Source organism: Canis aureus, chromosome 16 (genome assembly GCF_053574225.1).
Source record: "Canis aureus isolate CA01 chromosome 16, VMU_Caureus_v.1.0, whole genome shotgun sequence".
Lineage (NCBI taxonomy): Eukaryota > Metazoa > Chordata > Mammalia > Carnivora > Canidae > Canis > Canis aureus.
In genome coordinates, this window is record NC_135626.1 from 46,117,756 (window position 1) to 46,137,600 (window position 19,845).

Sequence of the window (19,845 nt, forward strand, 5' to 3'; positions counted from 1 at the left end):
GGGACCTTTCCTCCACCCTCAGCCTTCCTGATTTTCTGTCACATTCTTGAAAATCCACCTTTCTAAATATTCTCTTCCTTTGTTTCCATGAAAATACATTCTTCTCAGATTCCTCTTACCTTGAGGACCCTTCTTTGACTGTTTCCTCCCTGACCTCTTCAATGAAATTCTTCCTTCACAGCTGCCTGTTTTCTTCCTGTAACCCTCTCTTGAACAGGCCCTCTCTGTGGGTGACCCTTACAGCTGTTTGTTCCAGTCCTGCCTTCTCTTATGATTATCTACAAACGTTCTTTCCACAGCTAGAGAACATCACAGCTGGGCAGAGCAGAGGCACTTCAAAGCCAACAAGTTCATCGCGGTACATACCTTCTTCCTCCCCAAACCAGACTTCTACCTTCCTGATTTATGAACAGTCGGGTTATATTTCACAAGTCTAATCAACCTCACAACTATAATCAATGCCATTTCTGAAATGATTTTCAAACATGTCCCCTTTGTCACTGCTATGCTCTCACTGCCCTCCAGCTCCTCAAACGTGCCCTCAGGGGCCTCCTGCCTGCGTGAATCTGGTCCCCACCAACTCCTACTGAGAGGGCATCTGAAAGATTTTCCTAAGAAACACTTGAATCTTGACATTCAGGGCTTAACAACTTTTGGCAGCTCCTTATTGTTTACCCAATGAAGCTAAAATACTACTACAGTTTGGGAGACTTTCAGTGATCTCGAGCTATCTTTTAGCCTGAACTAATCACTCCCTTTGATTAACCTCTATGCCATGCATGTAAATGGCTTTGCTCTTGCTGTTGTTATTCCTTTGGCTTAGAATGCCATCTTGCATATCTATTACTGATATCTAGTAAAAACAACATCTCTTCCAGTTAATTTTCCCTCATTACCTTAATAGGAATAATTTCCCCCAATTCACACTCCACCTTGCATCATAGTCATTTTTGTACCTGTGTATGTCTTGGCGTCACTATTATTTTATGATTCCTTGAGAACAGTGCCTTTTTTTTTTCTTTTTCCTGTGTATCCCCACAGTGTCTGGGATAATGCCTTTCTGGGTTATAGAAGAGTTTCCAGAAATGTTTGCCAAATGAATCACTAATGGTTTCTAATACTGATTTTTTTTTTCATTTTCTGTAACCTGCTAATTAGTTACAACACATATAAACCTATACTGGAAAAAGTTCATCTTCTACTAAAGAGACACATTTGAAATGTGAATATGTAATGAAAGAAAATTAAGGCCAAACTTGTATGTTTTATAAGTCTGGCTTTGTTATGTCCAATTTCCTTAAATTAGTATGCACTGGTACACATGCCATTTAAGAACATTTAGAAATACCTCGAGCTGTTGGCAGAGACAAATGGAGCCAAGGCAAGGCATGATAAGAGTCGCCAGAGAGAGGGGTGCCTGGGGGGCTCTGTCGGTTGAACATTCAACATGTGATTTTGCCTCAGGGTCCTGGGATAGAGCCTTGCATGGGGTTCTTTACTCAGTGTGGAGTCTGCTTGTCTCCCTCTCCCTCTGCCCTTCCCCCCTGCTTGCACATGCTCTCCCTCTAAAATATACAAATAAGTCTTAAAAAAAAAAAAAGAGTCAAAAGAGAGAATACTATTTTCACTCTTCATCAGTCTCATTGATCTGCTATCGTTGGAGGGTAAAACTGTCCAGATAAGGAACTTTTCTAAGATGTGTAAAAGGCATCTCAACTGGAACCCACCGCCAGTGGCCCTGCCTCCTGCTTCAGCCATCTTCCTTCAGCTGCCAGAAGGCTGACTCCATTGGTCCACTGGCTCCAGCAAGTCTCCTCGGAATCACCCTTGACTGCTCAACAGCATGCCTCTCTCTTTCTGTCTTCCGCCTCACATCAGAACCAATAGAGGATGCCATCAGTTCCACCTTTAGAAACTAATCTGACTCTCATCAGGTTTCACCCTTGGCTGCTGTTGCCCAGGCAGAGCCTCTGTCAACTGGTCTAAGTTCTGGCAGTGGCCTTTTAACTAGTCTCCCTACTTCCTTCCTTGTCCGCAATTCAGTCTCTTCTCAGCATGCACAGAGAGATCCTATTCAAATGTGAACCAACACATTCTACTTCACTGCTCAAAACCTGTGAAGCCTCCTGACTCCCAGAGAGTCAGAGCAAAAACCCTGAGGTTCATCCCCTGAGGTTTCTTCCCTGACTTCATTACCTCCTTCTCCTCCTTCTCTTTGGTCTCCATTTCTGGCCATATCAGCCTTCTTGCTTTCCTCTAAGAAGCCAGGCTCACTTCTGCCTCTTTAGAATTTTCTTCTTATTTATTTCTGGGTTCAGAACTATGCTGCCAAGGGCAAAGTCTGCTGAAATCTGAGTCTCGGATAAATTAAGATACTATAAAAGAAGCACCTTAGGATCACAATCCATGTAAAACTAATGGAGCAGTGCTTAGAATGGTGGTGTGTGTTTTATGAAGGCATAACATTTAAAGATGAAGAAAAGGTGAAAAAAAGTAAGCAGAACTGGAAGATTCTTAGATTACCATTTTCAAGTTCTTCGATCTCAAGATTAGATTGGTCTAAAGGAACTAAAAAGGCAACTGATAGTTGCTATGATTAATAGCAATTCACATTTACTACCCAATTAAAAAGTTTCTTCCTTTCTAGAACAGTGAAAGAATATTTGAGATTGTACCTGGAAATTCAGTCAACCCAAGATATGCAAACATTATATTGACATATATATCAAAAATGTATCAATTCAAAAGAAACTTTCCTTAATTTGAAATAGTAATCTGGGAAACTATGTCATCATTTACATTATGCTGTTACAAAGTTCCAAAAGATTGTGAAATAGAGAAATGACTATTAGAAAACTGAAGAAAGATCTGAAACCTAGACTTAACCTAGGAAAACTTAGGGCTACAGCCCAAATATGCCTACTCAGTACAATACTGGACAATATTACACATTGTTTTATCACAATGTGCATTTAATCATTATGGAATGGGATATTCCACACTATCCTCTCCATGGACATTAAGGGAAAATAGGAAATCTAACTCCCTGGATTATTTTTGTGGAGCTTAAACATACAGCAAGATAGTTAAATTGCTCATTTGAACAGTTGGTAAATTTCAGTAGTTCTATGCCTACCACATTTTTGAGATTAGGTGCAAGGTGGCAGCAGTGTGGTCCAAGCACAGGTTTCAGGGGCCTGTACAAACTCAGCTAGATAGCTCACCTTTTCCAAAGTCACTTCTGTCTCAGCAGCATGAGTCTTTTTCAGCTCCATCTTCATCTTTTCTGACTCAGCCTTCAGTTTGTAGACAGTAGTCTCGTGGTCCCTCGCAGCTCTTTGTTTTTCCTCTTCACGAAGAAGACCGAGCTCTACTAGCTGCTGTTTCCGCTGGGAGTTCACGTGAATCAGCTCTTCTCTCAGCTTATGAACTTGGGCCTCCATGTCAGCAATAACCTTGTGTTTAAAAATGGAAAAATGGGTAGAGGATATGAATGGGAAAAATCATAAAAGGAGAATCGCAAAAGGTTAACATACAAGTTCACTCTTTCCTTCCTCTCTCTCCTTCCTTCCCTCTTTCTTTACCCTCATCACTTATTCTCCCATCCCATGCCATTCTGTCCTAGCTTAGACATAAAATTCTACCTAGAATGTTTTACCATATACAACATGTTTAGTTCTATTTGCTTCAAATATCTATGTAAATGGAGTACTATGTAAATGTATTCTCATGCAATGTGCTTTTTCAAATATTCAACATTATGTTCCTAAGATTCATCTAGTATTTGCTATGGTATTTTTGTTTTTATTTCATTGATATCAGATCTTACTTCATGATGCATGCTATATTCTTGGGTTTACTTTATATTCCTTCTCTTGATTTATTTTCAGTATTTAACACATTTTTTTAGAAGATTTTATTTATTTACACCACCTAACCAGCTTTGCAAGAAATATAAAGGGGGACTCTGTAAAAGAAAGAGGAAGCCCAAAGAAATAATTCACAAAAACAGGGACTGAATAGGTATTATGATGACACTAAATTCATATCTTTCAATAGTAACTCTGAACGTGAATGGGCTAAATGATCCCATCAAAAGACACAGGGTTTCATACTGGATAAAAAAGCAACATCCATCTATTTGCTGTCTACTAGAGACTCATTTTAGACCTAAGGACACCTACAGCCTGAAAATGAAAGGTTGGAGAACGATTTATCATTCAAATGGTCCTCAGAAGAAAGCTGGGGTACCAATCCTCATATCAGATAAATTAGTTTATCCTAAAGACTGTAGTAAGAGATGAAGAGGGACACTATAATCATACTTAAAGGATCTATCCCACAAGAGGACCTAACAATCAAGAATATTTATGCCCCTAATGTGGGAGCTGCCAAGTATATCAATCAATTAATAACCAAAGTAAAGACATACTTAGATAATAATACTCTAATACTGGGAGACTTCAACATGGCACTTTCTGCAAATGACATATATTCTAAGCACAACATCTCCAAAGAAACAAGAACTTTAAATGATACACTGGACCAGATGGATTTCACAGATATTTATAGAACTTTACATCTGAATGCACCTGAATACACATTCTTCTCAAGTGCACATGGAACTTTCTCCAGAATAGACCACATACTGGGTCACAAATGAGGTCTCAACCGATATCAAAAGATTGGGATTGTCCTCTGCATATTTTCAGACCATAATGCTTTGAAACTTGAACTCAATCACAAGAAGAAATTTGGAAGAAACTCAAACATGTGGAGGTTAAAGAGCATCCTGCTAAAAGATGAAAGGGTCAACCAGGAAATTAGAGAAGAATTAAAAAGATTCATGGAAACTAATGAAAATGAAGATACAACCGTTCAAAATCTTTGGGATACAGCAAAAGCAGACCTAAGAGGGAAATACATTGCAATATAAGCATCCCTCAAAAAATTGGAAAAAACTCAAATACACAAGCTAACCTCACACCTAAAGGAACTGGAGAAAGAACAGCAAATAAAACCTACACTAAGCAGAAGAAGAGAGTTAATAAAGATTCGAACAGAACTCAATGAAATAAAGACCAGAAGAACTGTGGAACAGATCAACAAAACCAGGAGTTGGTCCTTTGAAAGAATTAATAAGATAGATACCATTAGCCAGCCTTACTAAAAACAAAAGACAAAAGACTGTAATTAATAAAATCACGAATGAAAAAGGAGAGATCACAACCAATACCAAGGAAATACGATTTTAAAAACATATTATGAGCAGCTATATGCTAATAAATTAGGCAATCTAGAAGAAATGGACACATTTCTGGAAAACCACAAACTACCAAAATTGGAACAGGAAGAAATAGAAAACCTGAACAGGTCAATAACCAGGGAATAAATTGACGCAGTCATCAAAAACCTCCCAAGGCACAAAAGTCCAGTGCCAGATGGCTTCCCAGGGGAATTCTATCAAACGTTTAAAGAAGAAACAATACCTATTCTACTAAAGCTGTTCTGAAAGACAGAAAGGGATGAAATACTTCCAAACTCATTTTATGAGGCCAGCATCACCTTAATTCCAAAATCAAAGACCCTACCAAAAAGGAGAATTATGGACCAATATCCCTGATGAACACAGATGCAAAAATTCTCAAGAAGATACTAGCCAATAGGATCCAACAGTACATTAAGAAGATTATTCGCCATGACCAAGTGGGATTTACCCCCAGAATGGAAGGCTGGTTCAACACTCATAAAGCAATCAACGTGATAGATCATATCAACAAGAGAAAAAACAAGAGCCATATGATCCTCTCAATAGATGCAGAGAAAAGCATTTGACAAAATACAGCATCCATTCCTGATCAAAACTCTTCAGAGTGTAGGGATAGAGGGAACATTCCTCAGCATCTTAAAAGCCATCTATGAAAAGCCCACAGCAAATATCATTCTCATGGGAGCCTTTCCTCTAAGATCAGGAACACAACAGGGATGTCCACTCTCACCACTGCTATTCAACATAGTACTAGAAGTCCTAGCCTCAGCAATAAGGCAACAAAAAGAAATAAAAGGCATTCAAATTGGCAAAGAAATCAAACTCTCCTTCTTTGCAGTTGACATGATACTGTACATAGAAAACCCTAAAGACTCCACCCCAAGATTGCTAGAACTCATATAGCAATTTGGCAGTGTGGTAGCATACAAAATCAATGCCCAGAAATCAGTGGCATTTTTATACACTAACAATGAAACTGAAGAAAGAGAGATTAAGGACTCAATCCCATTTACAATTGCACCCAAAAGCATAAGATACCTAGGAATAAACCTAACCAAAGAGGTAAAGGATCTATACCCTATAAACTATAGAACACTCCTGAAAGAAATTGAGGAAGACACAAAGAGATGGAAAACTATTCCATACTTACGGATTGGAAGAATTAATATTGTAAAAATGTCAATGCAACCCAGGGCAATTTACACATTTAATGCAATTCCTATAAAAATACTGTGGACTTTCTTCAGAGAGTTGGAACAAATAATCTTAAGCTTTGTGTGGAATCAGAAAAGACCCCGAATAGCCCGGGGAATATTGAAAAAGAAAACCAGAGCCAGGGGCATCACAATGCTGGATTTCAGGTTGTACTACAAAGCTGTAACAAGACAGTGTGGTACTGGCACAAAAACAGACACATAGATCAGTGGAACAGAACAGAGAACCCAGAAATGGGCCCTCAACTCCATGGTCAACTAATAGTCGACAAAGCAGGAAAGACTATCCACTGGAAAAAGGACAGTATCTTCTATAAATGGTGCTGGGAAAATTGGACAGCCATGTGCAGAAGAACGAAACTAGACCACTCCCTTGCACCATACACAAAGATAAACTCAAAATGTATGAAAGATCTAAATGTGAGACAAGAATCCATCAAAATCCTAGAGGAGAACACGGGCAACACCCTTTTTGAACCTGGCCACAGCAACTTCTTGCAAGATACATCTATGAAGGCAAAGGAAACAAAAGCAAAAATGAAATATTAGGACTTCATCAGGATAAAAAGCTTCTTCACAGCAAAAGAAACGGTCAACAAAACTAAAAGACAACCTACAGAATGGGAGAAGATATTTGCAAATGACATATCAGATAAAGGGCTAGTATCCAAGATCTATAAAGAACTTATTAAACTCAACAGCAAAGAAACAAACAATCCAATCATGAAATGGGCAAAAGACATGAACAGAAATTTCACCAAAGAAGACATAAACATGGCCAACAAGCACATGAGAAAATGCTCCGCACCACTTGCCATCAGGGAAATACAAGTCAAAACCACAATGAGATACCCCCTCACACCAGTAAGAAGGGTGAAAATTAACAAGACAGGAAACAAGAAATGTTGGAGAGGATGTGGAGAAAGGGGAACCCTCTTGCACTGTTGGTGGGAATGTGAACTGGTACAGCCACTCTGGAAAACTGTGTGGAGGTTCCTCAAAGAGTTCAAAATACAGTTACCCTACGAACTGGCAATTTACCCCAAAGATACAGATGCAGTGAAACGCCAGGACACCTGCACCCCAATGTTTATAGCAGCAATGTCCACAATAGCCAAACTGGAAGGAGCCTCGGTGTCCATCGAAAGATGAATGGATAACGAAGATGTGGTCTATATACACAATGGAATATTACTCAGCCTTTAGAAATGACAAATACCCACCATTTGCCTCCATGTGGATAGACCTGGAGGGTATTATGCTGAGTGAAGTAAGTCGGAGAGGGACAAACATTATATGGTCTCATTCATTCAGGGAATATAAAAAATAGTGAAAGGGAAAAAAGGGGAAAGGAGAAAAAATGAGTGGGAAATATCAAAGAGGGTCACAGAACATGAGAGACTCCTAACTCTGGGAAACGAACAAGGAGTAGTGGAAGGGGATGTGGGCAGGGGCATGGGGTGACTGGGTGACTGGCACTGAGGGGGGCACTTGACAGGATGAGCACTGAGTGTTATGCTATGTGTTGGCAAATCAAACTCCAATAAAAAATATACAAAACAAAAAATTATTGAAAAAAAAGATTTTATTTACTTATTCATCAGAGACTCAGCAAGAGAGGCAGAGACACAGGTAGAGGGAGAAGCAGGCTCCATGTAAGGAGCCTGATGTGGGACTCAATCCCAGGACCCTGGGATCACGCTGTGAGCCAAAGGCAGATGCTCAACTGCTGGGCCACTCAGGTGTCCCTAACTCATTTATCTTTATACTTTCTTCTTGTCCTTTTTTTTTTTTTAATAATTTTTTATTGGTGTTCAATTTGCCAACATATAGAATAACACCCAGTGCTCATCCCATCAAGTGCCCCCCTCAGTACCCATCACCCAGTCACCCCCACCCTTTCTTATTTTCTGATTTATTGACTTAAGACTATAATCCGCCTCCAACTACTGTATCGGTTTAATCTCTCAGGTGTAGATAAATAGTATTATCATTCAGCTCAAAATATTTTTTAACTTCCTTTATTATTTTCTGGTTTATTTATATAAATGGTTTATTTATATAAACCATTTAGAAGCATATTTCTTAATTCTCAAGCATATGGGGCATATTAGTTTCCTGAGGCTGCGATCACAAGTACCCCAAACTAGGTGGCTTAATGCAACAGCCAACTACTCTCTCACAGTTCTAGAGATTAGTAGTCTGAGATCAAGGTGCTGGCAGGGATGATTCCTTCTGAAGGCTGAGAGAGAGAATCTGTTCCACTCCTCCCTTCTAGTTTCTCATTTCTGCTTGCAATCCTTGGTATTCCTTGGTTTGTAGACACATCATTCCAATCTCTGCGCCAACTTCAAATGGCTTTTTTGTGTATCTGTGTCTCTGGATCCAAATTTTCCTCTTCTTTTAAGGACACAGGTCATCTTGGGTCTTTAGAATGTAATTAGTGCCTTTATAAAATGGGATTAGCGCCTTTTCAAAAGGAACTAAGAGACCCCTTGCCCTTTCCACCATGTGAGGATACAGTGAGAAAGTGCTAGCTATGAACCAAGAAGAGGGTCCTCATCAGAACACAACCATGCTGGTGCCTTGATCTTTGACTTCCCAGCCTCCAGAACTGTGACAAATGAATTTCTGTTATTTATAAGCCACCCAGCCTGTGGTATTTTGTTATAGAAGCCAAAACAGACTAAGACATGTAGTCCAAGAAAAAGAGACATGCAAAGATTTTATCTAAGTTAGTCTGATTTGAAAGCCTTTGTTTTTTATCACATACTATACTGTATCAAACTAGTAAGAACTTTTTATAAAGAATGAAACTTACTGTATTTTATTAATTTATTCTTATTGTGCACCTCTATGATTAGAACAACATTGCCTCCCACAGTTGCAAGGTCATAATGTCTTTATTAAAAATAAAAAATGAGCAAAAAAGTTTGCTTTCCAAAACCACTGACACCAACTCAAACTCAATTTCTATCTTTGTCAAAGTACGTAAAAATATTTTTAATGGTATCATCACTGTCTGGGTCTTACTTTGCCTTTTCCTATACCTAATTTTACTTCTTCATTGCCTTTTTATTAGTGTATTTGTCACTTTTAGTGGCTCTTTGATATTTCATCATTGCAGGATATTGTAATTTACTTAATCATATTATTCTTGGATATTTGTCTTTTTCCCATTAGTCATTATTATATATGAGACATCTATGAATAAATTACACTGGTATTTTGCTTTTAGGTTATATTATCAAAATTCTTTGGTCAAAAGAATAGCTTTCTAACTTTTTTTTCCAGATTGTTCTACAGAAACAATGAATCCATTTCTAGTGTGAACAATGTGGATACATGGGCCTGTTTCTCCACACCCTTGCTACTGCTGTACTTCATAATTTTGTATATTTTCATTAGTTGACTAGGAATGTGATGATAATTTAAGGACGGTATTTTAAATTGCTGGCACATTGGTATAAACTGGCACTAGTCCAATGATGGTTTTCAAATAGAAAAACTATAATGAAAAATGTATCAACTAATTATGGAAGAAATAAACATTAAATGAAAGAACCTAATGCTGAAGACTTCCCTGGGGTATTTAATATTTCAGTCCTTAGCATGTGCTGATAACTACAGTGATGGAACTGCCAAGATCAATCTAGAATAGATGTGTTCATTTTTCTTTAATATTATAAATAGTGAGCTAGAAAGCTTCATCTGTCTGACTGATATAAAAGAGTAGAATTACAAAGAAATTTTACAAATTAATAAAGGCTGTATCTGTAGGAAACACTGTAAGGACAACTTTTTTTTTAGTGGAGTTCAATTTGCCAACGTATAGCATAACACCCAGGACTCATCCCGTCAAGTGCCCCCCTCAGTGCCTGTCACCCAGTCACCCTAACCCCCATCCACTTCCCTTTCCACCACCCCTTATTCGTTTCCCAGTTAGGAGTCTCTCATGTTCTGTCTCCCTCACTGATATTTCCCACTCATTTTTTCTCCTTTTCCCTATAATCCCTTTCACTATTTTTTATATTCCCCAAATGAATGAGACCATATAATGTTTTGTAAGGACAACTTTTAATCAAGCTGATTTTAATTAACAGTTAAAAACATACAGACCAGAAAACATGGAAGCAACCCAAATGTCCATCAACAGATAAATGGATAGGCAAAGTGTGGTCTCTGCATACGAAGCAATATTATTCAGCTTAAAGGAAGAAGGAAAATTCTGCCTTATGCTACAACATGGATGAACCTTGAGGACATTATGCTAAGTGAAATAAGCCACTCACCAAAAGACAAATGCTGTTGATTCCACTTACTTGAGGTGCTTAAGGTAGTCAGAATCATAAAGACAGAAAGTAGAATAGTGGTTGCTGGGGGCTGGGGGAAGGATTGGAGGATTACCGTTTAAAGGGCATAGAGTTTGAATTTTATAAGAGTTCTGAGGATGGATGTGGTGATGGGTGCACAACAATGTGAATGTATTTAATGCCACTAAGTTGAACACTTCAAAATGGTTAAGATGGTAAATTTTATGTTATGTGTATTTTATAATAAAAAGATGAATTACAATAAACCCCACCAAAACACTAAACATGCACACCAATTTCCTTGGAAAGCTAATGACTCTTGAAACCACCCTGAATCTGATAATTTTGGCAGAAGAATTGAGAGTTTGAAACACCTAATAAATGATTATGGATTGCCAGGATTATCATCAAAGCAGTCCCAAACAAAATTTAAAAATACAAATTATGAAAGCAAAATGTAGCTAAATTGGGAACACATTCATGGTTAAGAAAGAATCATTTGGACTATCTTGCAAATTGAAAAATTATTCTATAGGTAATCTTGGAATAACAATACATTAATAAGTTGATGTATTAGGTTACTCTGTACTTTCACAGAAAGTTTATGAGCAATCACCACTACTGGCTGAAATATTTCCAATGTGCTACTCTTTAATTTATAATTATATATAATTCACTATTTGTTAGCATCTATGATGTAGAAGCCATTGTAAGTGACTTCTAGAAAAAAAATTTTCCTAAAGACTTGCGACTGTGATATATAAGCTACACACACACACACACACACACACACACACACACACACGGCATAGAGCCAGAAGAGAAGACAAAGTGCCATAAAAGTTCAAAAGAGGGAACAGTTTTTTTTTGAGCTAGGAAGAATTCTGGAAAACTGAATAAAATTGAATGCATCTGAGGTGGACTTTAAGAGACAAATTAGTACCACTTGGGGTCAGGGACAAATATAGGACATTTCAGGCAGAAAGAATGAGTTGCACGGAAGAAGAAAAACAGAACATCAAAGGATAGGGGAAATCTCAGAAAAGAGAGATTTGCTGCACACATTGAAGATATTAAACCAAGGCACTGGAAGACCAATAAGATACCTCAACTGGATGCTAGAGAGGAGTATATGGGGATAGTAAGAGAAGAAATACCACTGAATTTGTATTAAGAAAGATTAAAGTGGAATGGGTTTCTATAATGGGTTAGAGATACCAGGGAGGAGAAGGCCAGCAGACAAGAATGGGTGATACAATTTCAGAAGTAGAATTAAAAGGGCTAAGCAACTAAATGTGTGTTGAAGGCAAGGAAGAGACAGGAATATTGGTGGTTTAGGATGGTTATTTCAGGTAGTTTGGTAATTAGATATTCTGAGAGGCCCTCTCGAGATGAAACAACCAGATTCTGTATAAAATACAATGTTTTCTTTCTTTGCTCATAGGAAGTAAGGGAAAAATCCAAAGGGAAAACCAAACAAAACAAAAATCACACATATATAAACTACATGGGCCAAAAATAGGATAATGAGCAGTAAGCATACCCAAATGGCAAGACATCTTTGAAGACAAATGTCCTTATTGGTACTGCAGCTTCAGGGACAAGGGATATGGGAGCTGAACATGATTCCACAGAATTAAGTCAGAGAGCCTAGAATAGGCCTAAAGTGGTTCCAGTTCCATAGTGTTATTTACTCCTGCCTGAAGCTAAAACAAATTCCCTCTGGAGAAAAGCTTCTTTGGTTTAATGTCTCCAAGTTTTCCATAAATTAAGATAAACCAAAAATGAGCTCATAGTAGAAAAATTACTGAATCCAGAAAAGAAAAAAAAAAAACAAAACATCATTGGTATGAGTCAGCAAAAATAGATTTCCACTGGCAAGCACTTCAAATATGAGAATTATCAGAAAATAAGATAAAATAATTATGTCTTAAATATTTTAAAAAACAAAAGATGGAATCACAAAATTAGTAAATCAGAAGAGATTATGCAAAAATTGCTAGATTTGAGGGGAAAAAAATATAAATTCCAAAAAATAAGGTTTTTGAATAAAAGAATAGATGAGTTAAAGCAGTTTAAACATAGCAGAAGCAAAAAATAGTGAAAGAGAAGGAAGATCTTAATAAATTACTAGGGATACAACATATTAGTATCAGAAGACAATAACTATAAGTGAGATGTTTAAAGCTCTGGAAGGTAAAATAAAAATATCTAACATACGTCTAGAGTTCCTAGAAGGAGGGGACAGAGAAGAGAAGATACAAAGCATATGTAAAAATGACTGAAAATTTTCCAGAACGGGAAAAAGCAAAAATCCACAGAAATAGTGAGTTGAATAAATATCAACCAGGATAAAAAAGGAAGGAAGGAAGGGAGGAAGGAAGGAAGGAAGGAAGGAATGGAAGGAAAGAGCTCCACATTTATATATTAGGTAATGAAATGGCAGAACACAAAAGACAAAGAGAAAAACTTAAAAGCAGGCAAAGTGAGGGAAAAACAGAATACATTCAGTAAATTACATCCCAGTAGCAACAAGTACACCAAACATCCAGATCTTGGGTTCTAGTACCATTCTTCAATAAAAGGAACCAGTGGCCCTTGGACAGATGACTGATTCTAAGAATGGGCAGGAAATACATAAGATGAATCCAAACATCTCGCTGGATGGAACCAGCTGATACAGGAACCAACTGAAAGACCTCCCAATGGCCAATGCTGGAACAATTTGAGAAAAAAGGATTAGACTATATCCAAAGAATAAAATAAATATCCATGAAAATATACTCTATAAATGATTTAATAAATTAATAAAATGAGGGAGAATAAACAAATCTTCCTTGCAGAAGAATTCCAAATTATAATGAAGGGTATTTTACAAATTCCTAATGGTTACTCCTCAAAACTGTCAAAGTCCTCAAAAGTAAGGAAAATCTGACAAACTATCATAGCAGAGGAGACTAAGGAGAGATAACAACTAAATGTAATGTTATATTCTAGATGGGATCCTGGAACCAAAAAAATGACATTAGGTTAAAAACTAAGCAAATCTGAATAAGGTATGGATTTTAGTTAAAGGTGATTTATCAATATTGGTGCATAGTTATATCCAATGTATCATACTAATATGAGATGTTAGTAATAGGGGAAACTGGGTACAAGGCATATGGGAGCTTTTTATATTATCTTCTCAATTTCTCTGTAAATCTAAAAATGTTTTTAAAATAAAATCTATTTTAAAAAGGGTAAGAAAGAAGCATAGAAAAAAGGGGGAAAGATGAAAAAAGTAAGGTCTATTAATAATTGCAACAAGTGTAAATGGACCAAAATTACTACCTAAAAGAGTGTGATAGTTCAGATTTTTAAAACAAATCAAAATTCATCCATTTTTTAAATGAGACATACTGAAGACATGAAGAAACTGAAACTAAGGAAATGGAAAAAGTTATGCCAGTAAAATATTAACCAAAGATACTGTCAAAATAGAGTATCATTAAATTATTATTTTTAAAGATTTCATTCACCAAAGAGATACATCTAAACTATATACATGTGATAAAACAAACTCAGATTATATATACAACAAATTTACTGGAACTACAGGGGAAAATGGAAAAATTCACCATTCTAGTAGATTTCATCTCTCTCTCTCTTCTCTCTCTCTCTCTCTCACACACATACACACACACACACATACAAGCATAAAACCTAAATGTCAGCATACTGCAAAAACAATGGTGGTATCAAAAACCATTCTTAACACGATTGCAATTAAATTTGGAACCATGACAAAAATAGTAAGAACAAAACCAAAATAATTCCCTACATACTTCAAAATTTTAAACATACACTTTAAGTAACTCATGTCTCAGGACGCCTAAGTGACTCAGTTGGTTAAGTGTATGATCCTTAATTTTGGCTCAGGTCATGATCTCAGGAAGGTGAAATGAAGTCCTGTGTTGGCTCTCTCTGTGCTGGGTGTGGAGTCTGCTTAAGATTCTCTCTTTCCTTTGCCCACCCGCCCACCACATTCTCTTTCTAAAATAAAGAAAGAAATACCTTATAGTTCAAAATGAAATTAAGATAAAAACTAAAGTACTTAGAATTGATTTCTGGAAGAAGACCAAAAACATTTTTTTTTCATTTTTTTCATTTTTTTTTCATGAGGGAGTTAGTGCCAACAGTCAGGGTGCATGGGAGATATTTTACTGTATCTATTTTTGTAACTTTTAAATTGATTGATATTAACATATTTCCCAATAAAAATAAATTTATAACATTTAAATTAAAATTCTCAGAAATGACTGATAATGAAAATATTATTTACCAAATCCTGAAGGATGAAACTAAAGTGAAGGAAATATATAGCCACAACATGCTATCTATTTTTAAAAGTCCAATTGTTAATAAAAAGCCAATTTAAGAAATTAAACAATTTCTGGTAAGACTGATAAAGGAAACAAGAAAGAAGGCACAAATAAACAATATTGGGGCTGAAAATAAAGTTGTGGCAATATTACCTGGAAAAAAAGAGATAGTCACTAAAATTAAAAAAAAATACTACAAATCCATCACAGATTAAAAAGGGCATACCATAAAAATATTATGCCAATCATTGGAGAACCAAAGTGAAATAGATTCCTAGGAAAACCTAAACTGACAAAAATAAGAAATAAAATAAAATAATCTAACTAGTAAATTGAAAGAATAGTGAAAAATCTTCCTACAAAGAAAACTCTAAGCTTACATAATTTCCAAGTACGTTCTAAAAAAATTTCCCAGAAGATAGATCATTCTGGTCTTTAAAACCTCTTGCAGAGTATACAGAAATGTACTCTCAAACTATTTCAGAAATCATGATATTGATACCAAAGGATGACAAGAATAGCAAGAGAAATAAAAATTATATGCCAACTCATTCATGAACACAGACATAAAATCCTAAATAAAGTATTAGTAAGCCAAGTCCAGTAATGTATACAAATAAAATATGTAATTGCCATGTTATAGAGAATGCAAGAGAAGTTTAACATTCCTCATAAATCTATCAATGCCAATAAATATGAAATTTAAATGAAATGGAAAAATTTATAAACTATAAAAATTTACCAAAACTGGCTTAAAAATTGGAAAATGTGAATCATCCTGTATCCATTAGAAATATTTAAACAGTAGTCAAAATCTTTCCAGAAATGAAATATCAAGCCCAGATGGCTCTACTGGCCAGATCTACCAAATTATCATTTTTTAAATTTTATTTATTTATTTAATTGAGATAGAGAGTATGAGAGTGTTAGCACAAGTCAGGGGCGGGTAGAGGGAGAGGGAGAAGCATCCCACTGAGCAGGGACCTCAACTCGGAGCTCCATCTCAGGACCCTGGGATCATGAGCTGAGCCGAAGTCAGACACTTAACCGACTGACCCACCCAGGCACCCCTAGATCTACCAAATTATTAAGAAACAAATGATCCACTCATATTCATTCTTTCAGTGAACAGAAAAAGATTAGTCAGCAACTCAATTTATAAGGCTAGCATAACATCAATTTAAAATGTCTAAAAAAGGAAATTTCAGATTGATCACTCTCAACAATCATTAGCAAATTTAAGCCAGCATTAATACATCACTTAAAAATTGGATGGGGGCAGCCCGGGTGTCTCAGCAGTTTAGCGCCGCCTTCAGTGCAGGGTGTGATCCTGGAGACCCGGGATGGAATCCCACATTGGGCTCCCGGCATGGAGTCAGCTTCCCCCTCTGCCTGTGTCTCTGCGCCTCTCTCTCTCTCTCTCTCTCTATGAATAAATAAAATCTTTTTTAAAAATTGGATGGGACATAGTATTGTTGGTGTAATGGTAAAAAATTAATCTATGATATGATTTATTCCATTAATGTATTAAAAGAAAAAAGTCTTATGGTTATCACAATAAACAGGAAAACATTTGAAAAAAGTCCATGACAGAAGCACTTGCCAAATAGGAATAGAAGAGACTATTCTTTCTTTTTTTTTTTAAGATTTTATTTATTTATTCTTGAGAGACACACACACACACAGAGAGAGAGAGAGAGAGGCAGAGACACAGGGTGAGGGAGAAGCAGGCTCCCTGTGGGAAGCCCGATACAGAACTTGATCCCAGGACCCCAGGATCATGACCAGAGCCAAAGGCAGATGCTCAACCATTGAGCCACCCAGGTGTCCCAGAAGAGACAATTCTTAACCAGATGAAAGGTATTTACCAGAAGCTCAGCAAATTTTATTCATTATTTATTGTGAAGCTGCAGACTTTTAAAATCAGAAAGAAGAAAAAAATGCCTACCACTACTTGTACTGATAAGTATATGGCAAGAAAAAAAAAGTGAAAACAAACTGTCTGTGGTCATGAATCCTATAATTATCTACAGAGAAAATGCAAAATGAATCTACAAATTATTAGAAATAATAGAGTTTAGAAAGGTGCTTGAGTTAAAGATCTATGCTTAAAAATGATTTGTAATTTTTACACACCAGTAAAAAAATTATAAACACCATATGTAACTATAACAAATACAAGAGTATCAGAAACAAGTCTACCAAAAGATGTGCAAAACTTTAAAGAAAAAATTATAAGCCTTTTGAAAGACATTAAAGAAGATCGAAATAACTGGGAGATACACCATGGTGATGGAAAGTCTCTCCATCGTTCTCCCCAGACTGATCAATAGCATCAATGCAAGTCTAATTAAAATTTCAACAAAAGCTTCCAAGAAACGACAAGCTGAACCTAAAATGTGTAGAATGAGCACAGTACCATGATACTCCTACAGAAGAACAAGTGGTGTGACATTCCATACCACATATCAGGGCCTAAAATAATGTTACTGAAATTAATACCATGTAGTATTAGCATAAAGAACAGAAACATCTTGACTAATGGAGGGTAATAGTGAACCTAGAAACAAGGTTACTTTGGACAGAGCTGGTATTATGCTTTGGCGGGGGGGCAATGATGAACCAGCTTAAAAACTGTGCTAAGACAAGAAATTATTCATATGGGAAAGAATGAAATCTGATCCCTACCTTACACAACAGACAAAACTCAATTCTCTCTACTCCTAGGTGTATACTAAAGAGAAATAAAACATATCTCCACACAAACACTTGTATGTAAATGTTCATAGCAGCATTATTTATAACAGCAAAAAGCAGAAACAAACTGTCCATCAGTTGATGAATGAATAACTATAGTACAGACAAATAGTGGAATATTATTTAGCAAAAAAAACAAAAAAAAGAATGGAGAACTAATACAGGCTGTATTAAAAACATCACGAATGAAAGAAGCCAGTCACAAAAGACCACGTATTATATGATTCTATTCATAAGAAATAGCCAGAACAAGCAAATCTAGAGAGATAGAATTTAGATTAGTGGTCGCCTAGTGCCAGAGTGTTGTGGGGAAAATGGAGATGGCTAACTGTTAATAAGTACGTTTTTTGAGAGGAGGTGATGGTTGTACAACTCTGTGAACCATACTGAAACCCACTCAATAGCACACTTTACATAGGTGAATTGTATGACATGGAAATTATATCTTACTTAATAAGGCTAATATTCTAAAAATCAATGTATAGTGAATCAGAGACCAAATGCGAAAGATGACATTTTTTAAAATATGAGGAAAGGGTTTTTTTACTTCAAGGTAAGGAAGGATTTCTTAAATATAACTCAACAGGCACTAAAAAAGATTGATAAATGAGACCATATGATTAAAAACCTCTATTCCTCAAAAGACACCATAAAGAATGAAAAAATAAAAAGTTAAAAGGGGAGATTTCTAACATGTAATTAATGAAAGAACAGTATCTAGAATTTGTGAAGCATACCAATAAATACAGAGACATAATTCTCTGTAATAGAGAAATGAAAAAAGTCATGACCAGGAACTTTATAAAAGAAAAAAATTTAATAGTAAAGTTATGAAAAGGTGCTCAACCTCAGCAGTCATCAGAAAATGCATATCATTTTACAATCACTATATTTGCAAAAATTAAGAAGTCTGATACTACCAAGTGTTGGCAAGGACACACATGATGGGAGGGTAAAGTGACAAAACCTTATTGTAAATTAATTTGGCACTACCTAGAAAAGTTGAACATTTTCATGAGCTATGTCCCAACATTTTAAAGAGAAATTCTTATACATGTATACCAGGAACATGTCCAAGAATATGCATAGTGGAGTTTTTAAAACTACATAACTAGAGGTGACCAAACTGTGTATCACATTAATTGACTTCCCATCATAATGGGATATTATATCCAGAGAAATGAATAAACTAGAACTGCACATAAAAGAAGGGGTGAATCTTCAAAATAAACTATTAAGAGAGAAATTCAAATCATGGATTACCTACAATATGCAATCATTTTTATAAAGTTCAGAAACAAGCAAAAGCGAACAACATATTGTTTAGGGACAGATATGTGATAAAGCTGTCCTGAAAAAAACATTCAGTAACCATCAACACACAATTAAGGCCAGAGGTTGCCTCTGGGGCAGATCCTGGGAACACAGGAAAGGAAGGACCATCTGGTTAGAGACAATGGTTTTAGCAGTGTTCTAATTCTTAACCTGGGTGGTCAGTGTGTCTTAATATTATTTATGACATATTTTTGTACATGTAAGATTTAACGCAATAACCTTTTTAAAAAATAATGCAGATGTTTTTATGCCTAGATGGCAAGGAGAAGGCTTCTAATAAGGAATAATTTTTAAAAATTTAATACAATAATTATTTTTAAGATAGTCTGTATTATGGAAATGCACAATCCTATGATGATTTTTCTTTTTATTGTGCATTTTTCATAGAGGACCCTTGATTTCATTTATGTCATTGAATGTCACATTACTTCATCATTCTTTACCTTTCATTATTACACAAAAATCTTTAATACATTTTCTTTAGAACAATATGAGTTCTAGAATACATTTTTAGTTATTTATATTTGATATTAAGGCCACCAAACTTATTAAGTCATATAAAACATCTAAACAATTTCTCTTTTTTAATTACG

At 36.0% G+C, this 19,845-nt stretch overlaps 1 protein-coding gene across 11 annotated transcripts in view; it reads right to left on the reverse strand.

The window, feature by feature from the left end:
- The window catches only part of CEP112 (centrosomal protein 112), a 392,220-nt gene that overhangs the window by 149,863 nt on the left and 222,512 nt on the right, over window positions 1-19,845 (reverse strand). For all 11 annotated transcript variants that reach the window (XR_013354742.1, XR_013354744.1, XM_077853716.1 and 8 more), the window contains one exon: window positions 3,225-3,455. Coding sequence is in view for 9 of the 11 variants with exons in the window: in XM_077853716.1 (XP_077709842.1) it covers window positions 3,225-3,455 (231 nt within the window). In the remaining 2 variants the exon portion in view is untranslated. The remainder of the gene's footprint in view (window positions 1-3,224; window positions 3,456-19,845) is intronic.